Source organism: Amphibalanus amphitrite, unplaced genomic scaffold (genome assembly GCF_019059575.1).
Source record: "Amphibalanus amphitrite isolate SeventyFive unplaced genomic scaffold, NRLGWU_Aamphi_draft 001758F_arrow, whole genome shotgun sequence".
Classification (NCBI taxonomy): Eukaryota; Metazoa; Arthropoda; class Thecostraca; order Balanomorpha; family Balanidae; genus Amphibalanus; species Amphibalanus amphitrite.
Genome location: NW_024883251.1, coordinates 92,985 through 111,533, shown reverse-complemented (window position 1 = coordinate 111,533; position 18,549 = coordinate 92,985). Strand labels below are relative to the sequence as shown.

The 18,549-nt window shown below is 49.0% G+C and overlaps 1 protein-coding gene across 1 annotated transcript in view; it reads left to right on the top strand.

The window, feature by feature from the left end:
• Window positions 1–633: 633 nt before the first annotated feature.
• Window positions 634–18,549, top strand: part of LOC122375017 (myosin-IIIb-like) — a 47,427-nt gene continuing 29,511 nt past the window's right edge. The window contains exons 1-2 of the mRNA XM_043354156.1: window positions 634–1,846; window positions 2,182–2,291. Of these exons, the coding sequence (XP_043210091.1) occupies window positions 669–1,846; window positions 2,182–2,291 (1,288 nt within the window). The 5' untranslated portion in view covers window positions 634–668. The remainder of the gene's footprint in view (window positions 1,847–2,181; window positions 2,292–18,549) is intronic.

The following is an 18,549-nucleotide window of genomic DNA, read 5'->3' as shown; positions in this document are numbered from 1 at the left end:
GGAGTGGGTTTGGACGAAAGGTGGGGCGGGGAGGGTTGTGGCGTGGGGAGGGACGAGGGAGAGATGATAAATTGTACTGCGGCTGATGGGCAGCGGCACAGTGGACCAATTAGACTAATTACATCCGTGTTCTATGCTCTGCTGGGATGGCTTATGAAGATGTTGTTGCCAGAGATGATGATGATGAACACGAAGATGGAGTTTCGAGCTGGGAAAGGAATTCCTCTTCATTATGGACAAAAAACGACAACAAACTACCATAACCATTTTCTTTTATCCTAATCTGATCATTTCCACGGCCAACACACACACTAGGATATAATTTGTAGGACGGCAAAGATGTCGAAAAATCGTGGGTTATAAAACATCTTTTTGGGTCGCCGCCGTGTCTTATCAGACAGCACTGGTAGGCTCACTTCACGCTTGGTAATTTTTATCGTGTTTTGACACACCCTTGACTTTTTTCGATTCCGACCGGGAGGTAGCTAATGAAAGCCACAGTGTAACGTGACAAAACTCGTTCCTCGGTCTTACTATTTCCAGCATTCAACCGACCGTCAACTTCGTTGTTTAGGTATCGAAATATCTTCGTCACCGATCTGACATTCTTTCTCTCCTTTGTTCCAGTGTCGTCGGTGCTGCAACGCACCGTGAGCCTCCGACGGAAGATGCGGGGCAAGACGCGGGACGAGGGAATGAAGACGGGCTGGCTGTACCGCGGTCAGCGCGGGCCGCTCTACGATACAGTGCCCCGACCCAGCTCCGCCGACCAGACACAGGTGCTGCCACGCCGCGGCCGCAGACGCAACTACGGCGTCACCAAACTGCCGCCAGAGGACAGGGCAGTCGAGGACTGTGTGTCGCGGTTCGCGGAGCGATATGGACCGGTGTCGGTGAATGGAACGATGCCACATCCACCTGTGGATTCGATATGGGTTGGACCTCCACGAAAGAGCTGGCATGGGGATGATTCATACTCGCCACATGAGGACTCGCTCGACCGAGGCGACACCTATGATAATGCCTTCTATGACGGCGATGGTAGCGTCATCTACAATCCAAGCTACACGGAAACCTTGCCAAAGCCTGGTGCTGCCATCTACGCTGACTCCGGGGCTACCACACAAGTTTACGTCAATGGGGTCCACGTGCTATGCATGAACAATGAGCCCTACAACGAGCGAAATATCGACGAAGAGATCGCTGCACGATCGAGAGACGCTTCTGACGAGCCCCCGTACGCTCAGCCTCGGAAACTAGCAGAACGAGACCTCTGTAACAACTGGATCGGCCGGGAATCGAGCCCTCGGCGGCGCAGTCATAGCCCGGAGCCAGAGCCGGTGCTGGGACCAGAGCCGGAGCCGGGCTACTGTGTCATGGTACCGGTGCGCACCCCCTGCCCCGCCTACCGTCCCCCTCCAGAGGTCACTGTATCCTCCCACCGACCTGTGACGTCATCCAACTGCTCCCCCGCCTCCTCGGACCTGCCACCGCTGACGTCACAGTCTCCACCGATGACGTCACGCTCTCAACTAGCCTCATCACCACCCGACCCACCAAACGCCCCAGCGGATTCCTACGCCTGCCTGCGACGAAGTTACACAAACTTCTACACGGAGGACGAGCTACGAGGGTTGGTGGACAGTTCCGATCGAGACACCATCCCTCGCGGAGGTGACAGTAGGCGGGGCAGCGATGGCAGTGGTGGCAGCAATGACAGCGGCGGAGGACAGCGGAGGAAGCCGGGGGTGGCCTCCGGTCGCTGGGCGGCCCGACTCCGTGAGGGCAGCTACGCCAGGAGGAAGGCCCGGACTCGCAGCGTCGATAGAGCTGTTGGCACGGACAGGTGAGGGATATGAAAGGGAAGAAGTAAAAATATGACGGGAATTTAAATAAGCAACACATTCGTAACTTCTCATTGATTTATTGAATGAAGGTTGTTATTCTGGCACATTTTATTCAACATCCACGTCAACCCAATAACATTTCTAAATAGCTGTCTGCGTAAACTGTAGGTCGTTTGAGATCACTCCTACCAAAGCAGGACATAATTGAGCTTTAAATGCACTAATGTGTGAAACATGGATTACATGATAGGTAGGATGTGAGCTGAGAGCCCAACTATTTCGGACGCATCTTTGAGCGTCACTGAAGTTTATGGACCTCCTGTTTACTCCTCAGGAGTTCGGAGGAGTGTCCGGAGGAGGCCGGTCTGAGGAGGAGGAGGCGGTCCGGGTCAGCCGAGCCGTGTCAGTGCTCCGCCTGCTCCGAGGAACACTCATCACTGTCAGGTCAGTCCTCCGAGGAGGAACGTACGGATCTCTGGCTCTGTCTCTCTCTCCCTCTCTCTCTCTCTCTCTCTCTCTCTCTCTCTCTCTCTCTCTCTCTCTCTCTCCCCTCCCTCCCTCCCTCCCTCCCTCTCTCTCTCCCTCCCTCCCTCCCTCCCTCCCTCCCTCTCTCTCTCTCTCTCTCTCTCTCTCTCTCTCTCTCTCTCTCTCTCTCTCTCTCTCTCTCTCTCTCTCTCTTTCTCTCTCTCTCTAAAGAAGAGCACTAGCCTCTTCTAAGTAACTCTAGAATCTGAATGCCGACTAGTAGTTAGTAAGTCACCAGTTTCAGTTGCTGAACAACCCTAGCGCTCCTTCTAGGCTAGAGCCTCTAGCCGATCTTTACCTTAGCTTCGGATGGCTCCCACTAGGTGGCAGTAAATACCATCCATTCTCGAGCCACGGATGCGTCAGTACGGTCATTAGGGTCACGTATGTGCGTCATAGAGAGGTCAGCAGAGGCCCTGTGATGTGAATCATTAGCTCAGATGATGACCAGTTCGCTCCAATCGCGAGCGGAGAAACTAGAGCGACTGACCGACTGTTTTGATGGACAACGGACAGTCGATAGCGCAACGAGGTATTTACAGTGGTTGAGTGGTTGAGGCTTAAGCCCGAACTTCTGGATTTGTTTGTGCATCCCACAGAGCTACAGATTTGTATCTTTTCTGCGCTTTATTTGATTCACTCTTCGCTTTTGCAGGGTTAGGTCCTTTATTCGGACTAATAAGAAATAAGAACTAATAAGGCCGCCTACATGGACGAGAAGATAGGGACAGGGACATTGGGTTCGAAAACGCTTGATGCACTCCAGCTTCGACTTGCCCCTGTCTCTCCCGCTGTTTTGGGTAGACTTTTGAACAGCTCAATGGCCAGTCGTCCGGCGGAGAGTATGCTGCTTTGAACCGCCCTCCATCGTATTGACGGATGCAGACAACTCCACAGTACACCGTGGCTATTCCGTGTCCCGTGGCTCCCATGGTTGTCTGTGAGGTCAGTCGCCACCTCGGGCAGGAGGTGTGATCAAGGATTAGACGGGCTGGTTCTGCTGATGATTTGACTGATGGATACTGGATTTGGATACTGGATGGATGGATGGATTTGACTGCTGATTTCGTTTCACTCCTAATTTGTCTTCAGGGTCAGCTCAGCTGCATGTTTACATGCTTGCTTCCGGTCGAACGGCTTCTGAGTACCGACATGAACCGATTGCATTTATGCTGCGCCTGCCGATATCGATGCTGACGTTTTCGAGACTGTGACGGCGACTCTAAACTTTCGGTCACTCGTTCTTTTTATCGTCGCAGCCAACCAATTCCCGCCAGACGTCCCGTAATCGATCTCCGATAAGAAATCTGATCAACGTTTCGGAAGCCATTCGACGAGCTTTTTGCCCAACAATCATCTCAGCTCCTTCCACCATTCTCACCCACCTCCCAACTCTACCTACCATTCTCTCCTCCCTCTTCCCTCCCATTCTCTCTCCGTCCACTCATTTGTCCTTCGCCCTCCTCCTCGCTCTCTCCTCATTTCCTCCTCGCTCTACCCTCTGTCCACCGGGCCTGGTCGGGAGCACCAAGGGTGTAATTTGTTCACATTCCAGCCGGAGAGCGACCTTACGGTCGGTGAGACGGGCCCGTCGGCCAACGCACCTCGGTCCATTTGCATACTGAGGGTGGCCGTCGAGCACGGGCGGTGGCAGCCGAGAAAAATACGGGGAGATGCTCCGAGCGCAGGCTGTAGTCCTCGGGAGATGTATAAGAAACACAAGGGCGGGATTTCAAGTCTGTTCGTATCGATTTAGCGGATGTTTTGTTTTGGAAGGTTCAATGGATTTTAATCGGAACATGATCGTTATTTCTCAATATTCGTATTCACTATCGAATTACTTGGTTCAGTTGGTCATCACAATTAAAATTGTAATGCGTATAGAAAATTATTGGCTTGACTTGTTCAATGATCAAGCGTAATTAGCTAGTGTGAAGAATGCAAGCAATGCGACTGCAGTTATACAAATATTATGCGGTCCCATGGCATGTCAGGGAGCTATCAGGTCAGGCTTTCCCATCAGGTATCTTCTTCTAACTGTTCGGACTTTCAGCGAAGCATCCCCGGGGCAAATGTCTAAGGAAGCATCTAAATTGACCAGAAAATGGAGCCTGTCTCGTTCGACAGCATTCCTTCCGTCTCAGTACTTAGGAACCGGCGTCTGTTGGCTGACGGCACATTCCCCTGTCTCAGAGCCGCGCTTAGTTGAGGATCCAGACGAGCGTGTTCAGTGATGAGACGTGGTCTGTAGGTTGGAGGAATGTTTGTGACCCGTGCCTTGATTATGTGCTCCACTTAACGACGGGACAGGGGCGCAGACAGGAGGGATTTTCGAGGAGAAAGAAGAAGATTGAGAGATATATGTACGGTAACCATTGTAGCATTTCTACATATAAAGTTAGAAGGTCGAGTTTATCCTCACTTCAATAGATGCAGGATGGATAGGTCTGTAGTTCGATGGCATAAACAAGCCCAGATGTCAGGACATTTCAGTACATTTTCAAACGTCGCCTTCCTTAAGACACGAACGGCTCACCGATGCCTAGCCATCAACACACCCGCACTGATGAACTTCGCTAGTCATGTGACCCGTAGCCACGTCACTTCCTCCCTCCTATCTCCCTCGGCTCCCCTCTCCCCGGTCATCGGGAGACCACCCACACCGCCTGTCCCACGACAATCATCCCATTGAGCGTGAGACCCCTGTCACCGCGGCGCTTCCTCACCGGCCGGAGTCCTCAATTGAGGACACGCCTGAGGGCTGGACTGAGTCGGAGGGGTGTTGGGGATTCGCGAGCTGACGATCGATAGTTTTGGAGAGTTTTGGTATGAGCAACCTCAATAAAGGATTTGTTAGGTATCACAAAGGTCAGGGGTGGCTTATACCGGTATACGGGAAGTGTGAAATTTGTAGTGTCGATACAAAGTAAAAGCAGTTTCAGATGACTACTAAGGGTTTTGAGATGAGCACAGAAGGCTTCAAATGCATAGCGTTTTCATGAGTTCAACTCACCGTTTATGATTTCGATCCCCTCTCAAGGTATTTGAATAACGGCAACTTTAGATAATATCAGGGTGGTAACATCAACCAAACCGATGACTACGGATGATTTCGGACAGCCCTCCCCCCCCCCCCCCAGGGCCTCGCTTTTTTTCTCACTTCGGCCCAACCCCAACCAGCCTATAACGCCTTCTCCATTCTCCAGTCTCTATCCCGCCCGCTTCCTGTTTCCCGGGGCCACCACAAGCTCACATTCCGCTGGAGTGAAAACAAGCCCGTTTCGACATCTGGTGGACAGCAGCTGCCTCCTCCGCGGCGGCCGTTAACAATCAGTGCACGAGTTACATCTGTTCAAGGTCAGGGTCAGTTCGCGCGCGCTCCGACGCCGTTTGCGCGCGCCCCGACGCGAGCGGCGTGGTTGCCGGCCGGTCGCCGCCTTGTCCACGTCAGGGACACGGGGTAGGGTGAGGGTCTAATTGGCCCCAATTGGAGAGACAGTTCTCCCACCACAGCCAGGTGTAGAATGAAGGTCGCTGGCCCCGTCCCGAGATGGCGATACCATCTGAAAATAGAGGGTTTCTCCGGTGGAGGGCCTGATTTGGTCAGGAGGGCACGGTGGTTGTGCGACTTTTTACGTGTTTGGTGGAGAGCTAAGCCTGCTTTAGCAACACGATAGAAGAGAGCGGGATAAACCTATTTGCGGTGAGGAGGTTCGTGCGGAGAAATTAACGAAATGATGACGTCACGTAGCAGAGTTCGTGACCTGATCACGAATCACGAAACAATTCGTTTTCTCACTGTTGAATTTTGAGTTGGGTGTAGAACAGGTGAAGCAGCCTCGAAGTCATGCCAATAGGTCACAAATCCGGGTTCACCCCTACAGCGGACTGCACCCCTGTCCCTCCCTTCCTCCATCCCTGCATCCGCCTCTGCCATTCCAGCGACGCATCGCCCCGAGCGGCGCCGGTGCTGCCGCCTGGTGTCAGCTCCGGGAAGCTCGGCTGGCAGCCGCGGCGCGGAGCCAGTGGTGCTAGCGCCCGGTCGCCGGCAGTGCGTTGGAGTCTCCGAGTGTTTTGTGCGCGGGTGAGCGCGCTCCCCAGCGTTGGGGGATATGTGAGCGTTTTGCGCGAGCGCCGACAGCGCCGCGCCAGTGTTTGGAAGTGTGAGAAGATATGGCCACACTGGGCCTGTCCAAGGTGTTCATTCTGGATAAATATTTCACCGAACTGCAGAAGTTTTGGGACACGGAGCGCAAATTGCAAGGTGAGTCAGTGGAATTTTATGGTGATGCTAAGCGCTGACGCTTACAAAAATAAAAAAGTAGCATTCATTAGGATTGCATGATCATAAATCATGAGTCTGAGTGCTCCCCTGAACCAGTTCGTCCGTATCACCGCTCAACTTTTGTCACCACTTATTTTGCATCCTTCGCCTATTAGCTTATGTGAATCTCATGCCTTCCTCTATTCCTGGCCCATTCACTTCCCACTGCACTGGCGGCACCCTTTTCCAGTCAGTTTCACTCGTATATCCGTCCCTTCTGCCTCCAATGCCGCCTTGTCACTCCTTGCACCACGTGTTGACAGCCAGCCCCCCCCCCCCCCTACCGCACGAATCATCATCCACCCTCGTGGATCGGGAAGCGACTGTGTCACTTCATCAGATCTCCTGTCAGATCAGTACGTGGGAGGAAGTGTTGATTGGAATTCACCGCCCTGTCGGTCGGCCGATCGAGAGAAGTCCGAGATTGAAGACGAGAGATCACCGTCCAGTGCCTATCAATGGAGAGATGATTTTGATGAAAGGCCCCAATCTGAAGTCAATTAGAGGGCAATGCTTTCTCGGATGCATCTTGACATAAGCTAGCTTCCCGTTCAAGTGTGTAATTTGATTGAGCTTGGCGCTGGATTTTGCGTTGTCTACAAGCGCTCTCGTTCCGATTTTGCGTGCAGCATCATTGCTCGTATGTTTAAACGCCACTTCATGGTAAGACATCGTACGTCCTTACCTGATGTTTCGTTCTACGTAAGTCTGCGTCAGCGTATTTAGTCATCATGCGTGATATTTGCTTCTTCCAGCTAAATGCGTCATTGCTAAACTGAACCTTACTCAATAGCTGTCAACGTCTACGCATAAAAGAAGCTCTGCTTTATTATACCCTGGCGATTTTGGTTACTGATCACTGACCAGTCATTATAACGACATCTTTTCCAGCACAGTCTTTGAAGTTGCGCAATAACAAAATGCGTCATTCTACGACACAGAGAATCACACCAGCACTGTCTCTGTCAAGAAGCTGGAATGTTTTCTCAAATACCTGCATACGAGTAATGTAAACTTTAGATCAGTAACGCTTCTGTCACAACGTCTGAGAGAATCTGACATGAAGTTTCAATTTAGTCGACTCTTGCACCAGCGGATCAGCGTTTCGCTGTCGTATGAGACCGTTGACCTCAAACGAACGACGCAGCTAGCTCGTGGAATGTCACTCGTTACACCCCCTCCCCTTGCGATGCTCGGATAATTGCCACATCACTACATGGCTGTTCGACGCCAATGAACACAACATTACTGCAGTTGTTCATAAATAATGGACGAGACGTCTGAGAACATCTCAGCAGCTTTTCATGAGAAACGAGCGTGTCATCAAAACAGCTGTTTATGTGAATGAACAAGATATTACTGTCTACTGAAGATGTTCACTAGAAAGTAAGAAAACAAAAAATCACCGCATCTTTCCACGTGGAATGCGTACTACACCATTGCAACTACTGGCTGAGAGGAAATACCTTATTTGCTCCAGTTGTTTTGCTACAATGAATTGTATAGTTGTTCACGTTTCTGGACAGGGTCTCACCACAGCTGTTCACGAAACTCTCTCTGTCCAAAAATAGCATGTCACTGTCCTGTGACCTCACCTGACCTCATGTGACCTCACGTGACCCGTGGGTAACCTGACCGCTACTCGCGGCGTGAAATGACCCCGGCCGCTATAGAGGTCACGTGGTTGACCTTTGATGAGCGCGCCGCCAGGCTGAACGATCATCTGTCGCATGGTGTGACCGATGGATGGTGTTGTAGGTCAGCTTACTTCAGGGTTTCGATACAACACAGTAGCTGACTGCTGATGGATGTTGTTTTGGTTGGTATTTTTTATTTGATGAGATGTGCTATGACGCAAGAATACTCACCAATACTTTACCTTGCTCTGATATTTATTTGGAAGTCGTATGTCAACAGGAGATGTTGTCATAAAGCAGTTTTGGCTGTTGATTACGTCTTCTTTTTCACTCGACATGCAAAGTGTGGAGCATATCGGGCTTTACCTGTACCTTTTTATTATGAAAACTTGATCTGGATTTCAATCTACCCACTTTTTAGCTCAACGTTCATGAGCTGCCAGTCGCCTTGACCCTCTTATACCGCGTGGCCGGGGCATTTCCGAAGGCAGCTCAATCCCGGCTTACCGCTACAAATCCCCGTCGCAAGATGGCTTTCAAAGCCACCTGTGCAGCCAGCGATGCGTGCCTGTCTGCACAAGATCATAATTCACGGTCATTTTTGCTATTTATTTCGTTTTATTTCGTCGAAAAAATAACTTCGAAAATATGTTCGTTAAGTTATGTCTGTCCGCTTCCCTGTCGGGATATTTGAAATGCGATTGGTGGCTGGATTGTTATCTGCTCTCTGATTGGTAAGCATCTCGTTGATCCTGCTCGTGTGACAGCAGTTGACGGCTGCGGTTTGAACTCGAGTATGGTGGTCGGTGCACAAAGGCTGCGACAGTAGATGATGACGGTCATCTTTGGGCTCATAGTTATTAGGAATTCGTCAGAGTGCGGCTGTGGTGACGTGGTTTCATAGCCAGACGTCAGGAAGTCGGATGATCCTCCTTACCTAATCGGTCAATTTGGTCAGTATTTTCAGTATCCTCAGTATTCAGTGTTCTTTTCAGTATTCAGAGGTTTTAGCTTCGCCACAGTAGTTGACGTATCACATTAAATTACTTTACGTTTAAAATTCAAAGTCCCAAAGTGTCTACCACGTTCTCCCACGGCAGCTCTGAGTCACCCCAGCGCTCCGTATAGTTTCCACTTCCCCACAATCCTCCACAGTCCTCTGCAATCTTTCAAAGTCTCTGAAACCACCCTCAGCCCAACTCATCACGCATTGTCCGCCGGCCGAACCCACACACGGAGTCTGTCTGTCGTCAGCAGACACCAGACAGCTCAGACGGCCCAGACGGTCCAGGACGGTACGGTACCCGTCTGACTGCAGGGGATTAGGGTCACCGCCAGACGCGCTCCATGGGTGTAGAGCCTTGGTGGGGCTGCAGCGAAAGATTCACGACATGGTCATGGGCTAAATGGGGCTCTTTTCCCACGTTAACCTGTTGAGAAATTTAGGGAAGACGAAAGTGAGATTTAAACTGCAAACAAACTCATCATGGACTTGTGATGAGCAGCACTTGTGATTATTTTGTTACATAACTGTTTTTATCTATCAAGTTGATATAGATGCTCATTGCTCAATATATCATGAGAAATAATGCACAAAGCAGCTTTCACATTTTAACAATATAGTGTTGACATCAAATACAAGCGATACGTATTCTCGTGTTAAAGCTAATGCTGATTCAGTAACAAAGATCCGTTAATGCTCGAAGTTCATGGTCGTCGCTGATCGCGTCGAAGGCTAGACGTCAGTGACTGCACGTAGTGTAGCGTGACTATGACCACGTCATTCCGCGTCAGCGAACGTCACGTGATCCGTCACATTGCGTCACACAGTGCGTCACAGACGCGCCTGAGTTCCTGCATCATGAGCTTTGCATCATGCAACTTGCACACTGTTCGCTGAAGCTCCATGCTCACCCAGCTTTATGCATATTTCACTTTTATCAGTCAATCCGTTTGTGCATGTACATTCGTGATGCTGTATGCGCTATAATGTACTGTAGGTTACACGCTTTTTCACATCGCTTAGCTGTTCTGTCTTGCCTTTGTCATGTAGTGGGAAATGTTCTCTTAATTGTTTTTACGAGTTAAATGCATCGTAAAACAGCCGAAACTTCCCTTTAGCGTTCCCACATTCCCTCATGCGACGAGCGACGTTGTGTCGTTTGTTTTGTTTACTTCCTTTCAACGCCAACCTCCTCAGACTTGACGAAGGGAGAGCCTGATCGAGCATAGCATGCTGCGGAGGTCCTGATTGTAGCATTCCGATCGAAAAAAAGCTCCGCAAATCCATAAATTCCTCTCAGTCTTCTGAAGAATGCAGAATCTTCTCGTGGCGTTTTTTTTTCAAAGACGACAGCGCAGCCGGGCTCAGCATTTTTCATTGATACTCTGTCACCGTTCCTGTCTTTTGTGAACGGCCACAGACAACCGGCTTTGTTCTTTCGGAGCAAAGCCCTCGTCCAGTGATAGATATCCTGCAAGCTCAACATCATTCGTTATGGCGGATTAAGGGGATTCCTTTGGGCTTGACCGGTTCACTGTAAAAAGAAATAACGTAACAGCAGTGCGGTGACTTTATCATGACCCGCTTATTGAGAGGCGGTGCATGTTTCGGAGATCAATCGGATGCAGAGCAAGGCAAGAGTCGTGTAAAAGAATCCATTTGCATTCTCGCAGTTGCATGTGATTGCATTTCGCATGTCGGAAGTCCTAAAGAGATGCACCCTTGTCGTACAGAGAAACCGGGTTCTAAGAGACCGGTGCCTACCTAAGTATGTTTCGAGGTACCCTTTTCTAGCTCATGCCATTCAATGTTGTCTTCCCTGTCCTATTGTGTGTAGTATTGCGCTAGCGTTGACAAGCCCACCCACGCACCAGGAGCGGGCTCCTTTGATGACCCATGGTTTTGGCAGCTGATGCTGTGTGACCTTCGTGGCTTTACACCGCCGTTATGCATGTGACCTCGTGAACTCAGATAGCGGAACCTGGCTGGTGAACTGGCATTGCTCGACCTCGATCAAAGTATGCAATGGTCGCTTGTTTGCACTTACAACATTTGTATTTTAGGTGCCGGGATATGTCTTTGTCTGGACCGTTGATTGTGGTGTAGTTGATTCGCTAGTGTCGTTCCTAGGATAGAAAACAAAACTTGGGTGTAAACCTGTTGTTCACCGTTATGCCAAGCACCTGGCTCTATTCGCTGCTTTGTCATGACACCTTGCGCTGTATATCACAGTGCTACTTAGGAAGTCACGAAGAAAAAGCACAAACGGGTGTCAGACACAGAATGAGCAGTAAATCAGTCCCGAAGCCGAACAGGTGGTGCTGGTTTCTTTGTGTGGCTTCTGTGGACTTCTACATTTAGAGTCCCGAGCTAAAAAATTCAGAAAATGTGTGACGTTTTAATAGCTCAGTTGATAAGTGAAATAACACTGCAGATATGGCTCAAACAGCTACACCTGCAGCGTACGACGTGTTCTTGCTGAGCGCAAAAAGTTTTTTTTTTCTGAATAATTTTGCGTCAAATTTTGTGTATTTTTATGCTTCGGTATCTTATCCATCGTTCACCTAAAACATTCTCTTCAATATGCACCTCTCACTTCGATCTGTAGCTTCATGGCATCATAACTGGGTAATATCGGGGCACTCAACCCTTCCACTCTTGACTACCATTTTGCACGGACACCTTTTTCAACCCCCACCTCCCCAGCACTATCCTGACCTCCGGCGAGTTACCAGCTCCGTACCACCGATCACCAGGTCAAAGGTCAGGCACGAACAGTCATCGGATCGCTTCGTAACTTCAGTCTCGTGATCGGCGACGGCGCGCGAAAGTTGCAATCAATGAAAGCGAGTGTGCTCGGTGGGCCCCTGGGCTGATTGACGATCCTTTGTGAGTTGCCGTCGTGACAGACGACGCCGAGAGAAAGTCACAAGACGTGCCGAATCGGGTGTGATCGAAACAGGGGTTTTGTATTGGTCTGGGCTCTTGACTGAGATTAGAGAAGGATGGATAGGTAGACCACAAAACAGATAAGATAAAATCCGAAGTCAAATGGACACCAACAGACAGCATTAGGATATCGCAAAAATAGCATTCCATTCATATTTGGCTATGAATAAAGGTGAAGTAGGTACCTAGTTGAAGCAAATCTTCCAGAATAGAGAAGCGGCGAAATGGATTCTCCTTCTGTGATGATAATCATAACTTCCTGCGTGATGAGACCCCGGCCTCACCACATCTGTACGCTGCCATTGCTCGCGTCGGGCATTGCTCGCTCTACCGCTGCGGGTGACGCCCGAGTTATGTGCCGCGTAATAAGATAAACGGAGTTAATTAAGATGACGCTGATTGCGGTCATCTGTGCTGGTCAGCGCTGTCAGAATTTCTGGCAGGAGAACCGCTCTCTAGCGCTGTCAGAAGCTGTGACAGGTCTTCCGACTCTCACAGGATCTTTGGATGGAGGCTTTTGCAGCTCTTCTGATAGATTCTGTTAAGCTATCATGCTGATATACTGTAGCTTCTGATAGAAGCTAGCAGAAGCTATGGCAGGTGATTGTGACAATATGAGGACCTCTGACAAGTGACATGTCCTCTCAAGACGCCATCAGGAACTTCAATAGCAATGGATTTGGATAACGCGTCTAGGGGTGCTGATTGGCAAAAGTTTGCACCCAGTAGCACCCCACGGTACAGTTATTTACAGTGTGTTAGAAAACCTCTATCCCGACACCGCCAGCCCGCCTGGTGTGGGTCTGCCCTCCCGAATGCCACAGCTTTGGCTCCCACCGTGATAAGTGGAAGTGATCGAGGCTTCTCTTTGTTGGCCATCTCAACTATTTGGGTCATCTCATCTCCGAAGCTTTCTCATTAGATTGTGCTCATTTAAGTGCCGTTAGGTATCCGTATCTTGATAATGAAGATATGTTTTCACCAAAGCAATTCACAGTTATTCAATAATTATGTTAAGTTTATCGACACACTGGTCTATCTTCAGTGAAAAATCGTTGTTTTTTAAACTGTTTTATTTTTGCAAAATTTCACCTAAAGCATTTTTTCGAGTTGAGCACATTATTTACCTAGATTCTGCAGTATCTAAAGTGAAGTGACAAAGGACAGATTGTGCACACTGCACAGGCATAAACACAGTCTGCATTTTTCACCCTTCCCCCTACCCTACCCCACCTCTCTCGCCACCCCGTTACCCCTTCCCTCTCCCCTGTTTACCCCATTTCCCACCTGTTTACACCCCTCTCCCTCTCTCTCTCCGTCCGTCCCGGACTATGTGCTGACTAACTGCACCCCCTGGGGCGGGGCGGACCGCCCATTAGCGCATACCAGAGCGGACTGGCCTGATGGCCGCGCGTGGCCGCGCGGACCGCCCGACGCAGGAGAGGTGCGCGAGCCGCGAGGGGTAGGACGGGCTGCTAGTGGGGAGCGGGGGAGTGAGAGATTAGAGTGAGGTGCAGTTTGGCTTAGTTGTGCAAGGTTTAGAGTTGGGGAGATTTGAGGAAGGCTGAGATGGGAGACTGAAATGCAATTAGAGCTTGGAGGAGTTGAGTGGAAATTAAGCAGTTGAGATGATGAAAGTATGCGGTGGTCTAAGAGGCTGAGCGCAGGACAGCTTAAAAACGTGTTTTATTTGTGATAAGAAAATTTCAAAGCGTAACAGCACTCGTATTTATTTAGAGCGATACATATAATGAAATGGTGATAGAAGTCAACTCATTGTAAAGTTCATCATATGAAGCATAGGGTGAAGTCGTATAAGACTACGCACTTAGTGGATTTCTTGCTCTCATTTGTTTAATATTTGAAGGAAAGAAATCGCAAATAGGGAATATTAAAGTTCATTGAATTAGCCATCAACCCATGGGGCAACGATCCTTCAGCGTAAATGGAAGTGGTCTAAAACTGACATTTTCTGAACCGTTGCACTTGCGTACTCTTACCATATGGGGTGTGTAAGAGTACGCACGCCAGGCGGGTGGAGTACGCAAGCATATGAACACACACCTATGCAGCTTGCACTGTCCAAATGCTTAACTTCAAGCTCAGAAGGCATTTAAGTTAATTCTAGTATCCAAAAAGAAAAACATAAAATAAATCTTTCAAGTCTATAAATCAGGAAATAATCATGTCGTGTGTTTCTTTAAAAAAAAATGCACAATCAAAAAGGAGAATAACTGGTATTTGGAAGAATTTCGGGTACGCATCTGCATCACAGTGCTCCATTGATGATATACCTACAAAACAAACGTCATTGAGCGATAGATTAATAATTCTATATTTCTGTATATTCGATTTAATGTATAATTCTGCGTACTCTTACCCTCCTGAACAGTGCGTCCTCTTACCGTACATGCAATTCGCGCACAAAACAACCCCGAAACGTTGTGCAAAACTTCGCAAACAGAATATTGCACTGTACAGTATTTCCCCAGATAACCTCACAAGTTTCCCACAACAATCACGGAAATGTACCTTATCTCAACTGCCAAGTATCAAAATTATTTTACCATATCATAATAATATCATAACGCTCGAAAATAATATTCATCGCCTTAAACTCAACAGCGTCGCCGCTCAACGCCCACGTTCCGTTGGTGACATGCACGCACTGGCGACTTCATGTCACTTCATGAACTCGACAAACCCGCGTTGCTAAGCAACCGAAACAGCTGATGCGTACTCTTATCGCCCGCGTACTCTTACCCGCCCTTACCCTACGAACAGACAAAAAAAGACTTATGTCGCACAGGTCAAAAAGGTCACCCAGCTACAAGCATACTGAACTGCGCAGAATGGCGCACTCGGTGTGGTCACTGTCTTCCGGCGGTCTCGTATGCAGAATACCGTATGTGGAGGGCTGGCGACGGGGTCAGAATACCAAATCAGACCCCAGGACTATAGCCGAGACAGAGCCGCTGCGGATATTCCGGAGACACTGCCTACAATAGATATTCTCACCTGGTAGGGTTCACCAAGCCTGACAGCCCTAAGGATAGTCAAGGCAAGGGAACCCAGGATCAAAGGATGCGCCAGTTGAGATAAGAATTCGCGAGTATAGAGGGGTTACATAGCAACTGGAGTTATAGCATCCACATAAATAGCTCATACGAAAAATACATGTGAATCAAGAATATTTGACACGAAGTTGCTCATCATCAACTACTCCGCAGGCTGGTACAGTTCGTCACGAATCGCATCGGCCAAGGCCCTCTTAAAGCTAGTTAAGTCAGGTGCGGTCACAACGTTTTCTGGGAGGCCGTTCCAGATGTGTATACATCGTACATCGGATGGAGAAAGAGCGACGACGAACATCTAGTGTAACATGTGGCACGCGTATCTTGTAACAATGGCCTCGAGTGCAGCCGTGTAATGGCCGAGAGAAAAACGTCTCAGGTTTTATATGACTTTTACCATTAAATATTTTCCAATATTGGATTAAGTCTGCGCGCAGAAGCCTTCCTGCGACTGAATACATATCAAGTTTTCGCAGACGCTCCTCATAATTCAGATTCTGCAAATCATCTATATGTCTAGACCACATCCTTAGCACACGTTCCAGTTTAACCATATCGCCCTTGTAACCAGTGTTCCACACGCATGAAGCATACTGGTAGATGGTAGCGAGTAGGTTTGACACGCAAATGCCGGAAGACACGGAAAATGGACGCAGTTGTAAAAAGTCCATTTTCTTTTTATGGAGCAGATTGACATATAAATCAAACACAAGCTGTAATTTCTTCTTTTGTAGGATCATATTCAAACAGCATACAACTGGAGACTTCAAAGTGTGTTTTCCTAAAATAGGTATATGCATGAAATAAGGTGGCCCTTTAAATATGTAAGCAATACCCTTATAAATTCAACTGGCAGAAACGACCAATCCCGCATTCGATTAAGTAAAACATCCACGTAAATTTAACCTTAACGTTAACAATACACAACAGCCAGCAACACAATAAATAAAATAAAATCATTTCGACTCGAATACCGCAATCTCCCTCCAGCATTGCATAATAAGATCACTCCTCCCTGAACCATAACATACCAGATTTCCAACCCCATCCATACCACCTCTCAAACACTGCCAAAGGACTGCACAGCCTGCACAGCTCTTGGAAGCTCTCTGCAGCTCCCGTTCAGCGCGGCCACCAGCACCGCTCGGGGCAGCTGCTCGAACGGCGGCTCGGGTCAGTCGCCGCCCGACAGACCGCTAGTTCATTGTAACCATTAATTACAGCCGACGTCCGCTGAGGCGCAGAATAGCAAACAGAAGCTACAGGGATGAGCTGTGGTATGATGGTAGCGGCTGATGCTGGTTTTATCCGGTTTTGACCGGTTGAGGCCGGCAGAAGTCGAAGCCATGGAATCCAAGGAAGATTGATTTGAGGCTTGTGCATCGGGAATATGTTTGTAAATTTATTCAGATTTATTGCTTTCAGTTGCGACCGCAATTCGCTGCTCCGGAAGTTTTGAAAAGAGCCGCTAAAAATTGCTGAGATGCATGAATTTCCAAGCACATATAACAAAAACCTAGTTGGAGTGACTTTCGGCTTGGCTTATAGTTCGGCTTCCCTCAAAGCATTCTGTGATGCACATTGATACTGTGATATAGATACGGATGCGGTTTAAGCGTACTCTCGAGCTTTAACCGCCAAACAATATAAGTTGATTCATCATAAGACTGCAATGTCGGCGGCCCGCGTGGAGCTGATTCCAAGAACGCATCAACACGCCGATCCCACGTCGAGAGTGCCATGCACGTGGCACGTGCGCGCGCACCACCGCTCCCGTGCACCACTCCGTGCTCCCGTGCACTGTTGCTGAATAGTGCAGCGCTAGCTATAGAGAACAGGGTCCACGTGGCGGGCATTGCTACCGGTATCCACCTCTCTATTCCATAACGGTAGCGACTGGTACCAGTCTCAACCTTGGGCCATTGGACCGCCATTGAACGACCATTGGACCACCATTGGTACGCCATTGGACCGCCATTGAAGGACCATTGGACCGCCTTGTTACGTCATTGGACCACCATTGGACTTCTGTTGATCTACCGTTTGACCTCCATTGGGCCGTTATTGGGCCAACATTGGACTGACATTAGTCCACCACTGAACCGCCATTGAATCAATATTGGTCCTCTATCGCACCGCCATTGAACCGCCATTGGACTTCCAATGACCCACCGTTGGACCACCATTGGTCCACCGTTGGACCACCATTGGTCCTGGGTCAGACCGCCGCTACCAGCTCTCCGGCGCTGGCTCGCCGCGAAGCCCCGGGGCTACCGCGCGCGGTCTTTGGACGGGACGTGAGAGGCCTGCCTGATGACTGGGCCCGCCGCCGGGGCCTCTGAAGCACAGAGCGGTGGCTTGATTACTGGCTGGTAGCAGATGTCGGCGATTAAATGGGCTCTGCGTCAAAGAGTGTCAAACCATGGAGTTATTTGTTACGTTGATGCTATGCGGAAATGATGGAGCATAGCAGTTAGGTCATGTGATGCGCTGATTAGAGGAGAAAAATAATGTAAAAAGACATTCTAGAGCACCGCAGCAGCCATCCTATGCAATTAAACAACCATTTTCAACAGGTTTAACTGCATGCTTCGTTGCGTGCATTAATGATAGCCATTATCAACTACTGCCTTGCGAAACTTGTTCCAACATAAAATTGCGTAAGGCTTCGTAGTAGAAAACAGTGTGCCGTTTTTGCTAGTCACCCACAATGTTTTGTGAAGGATCACGATACGATATTGAGGCAGTAGAAAATACTTGAAAAGGTGACGGCGTCGGACGTATAGTCTTGGTTCCACGAATGGTTTTGGCTCTGAATCATTTATGAATGTTGGCGTGCTCTGATTCAAATACTTTGTCTGATTCATCTTCACCATATTGTAAAAGGACAAAGGAACTGAGTGACGAACAAAGACTCGTGTTTCTATTTAGCATGACCGAAACGTTATAAACCATGTCCAAGGATATTTAGGTGAAAATCCACACCAAATCTCCTCCTCATGCTTTATCCGTCTGTTTATTCCGCTCGGAAAGCCGTACCAGTCGGAGACGCCGGCTGTTTTTCGCCTCAGCACCTTTGGATCTGGCTTCCATACAGTCGGTGATCACAAGTAGCTAGTAAGCCAGGTTGGGAGTGACTTCTGAGATCCCGACGTCCCTGCTTATACGACACCTGCACCTTGTGCCTCTC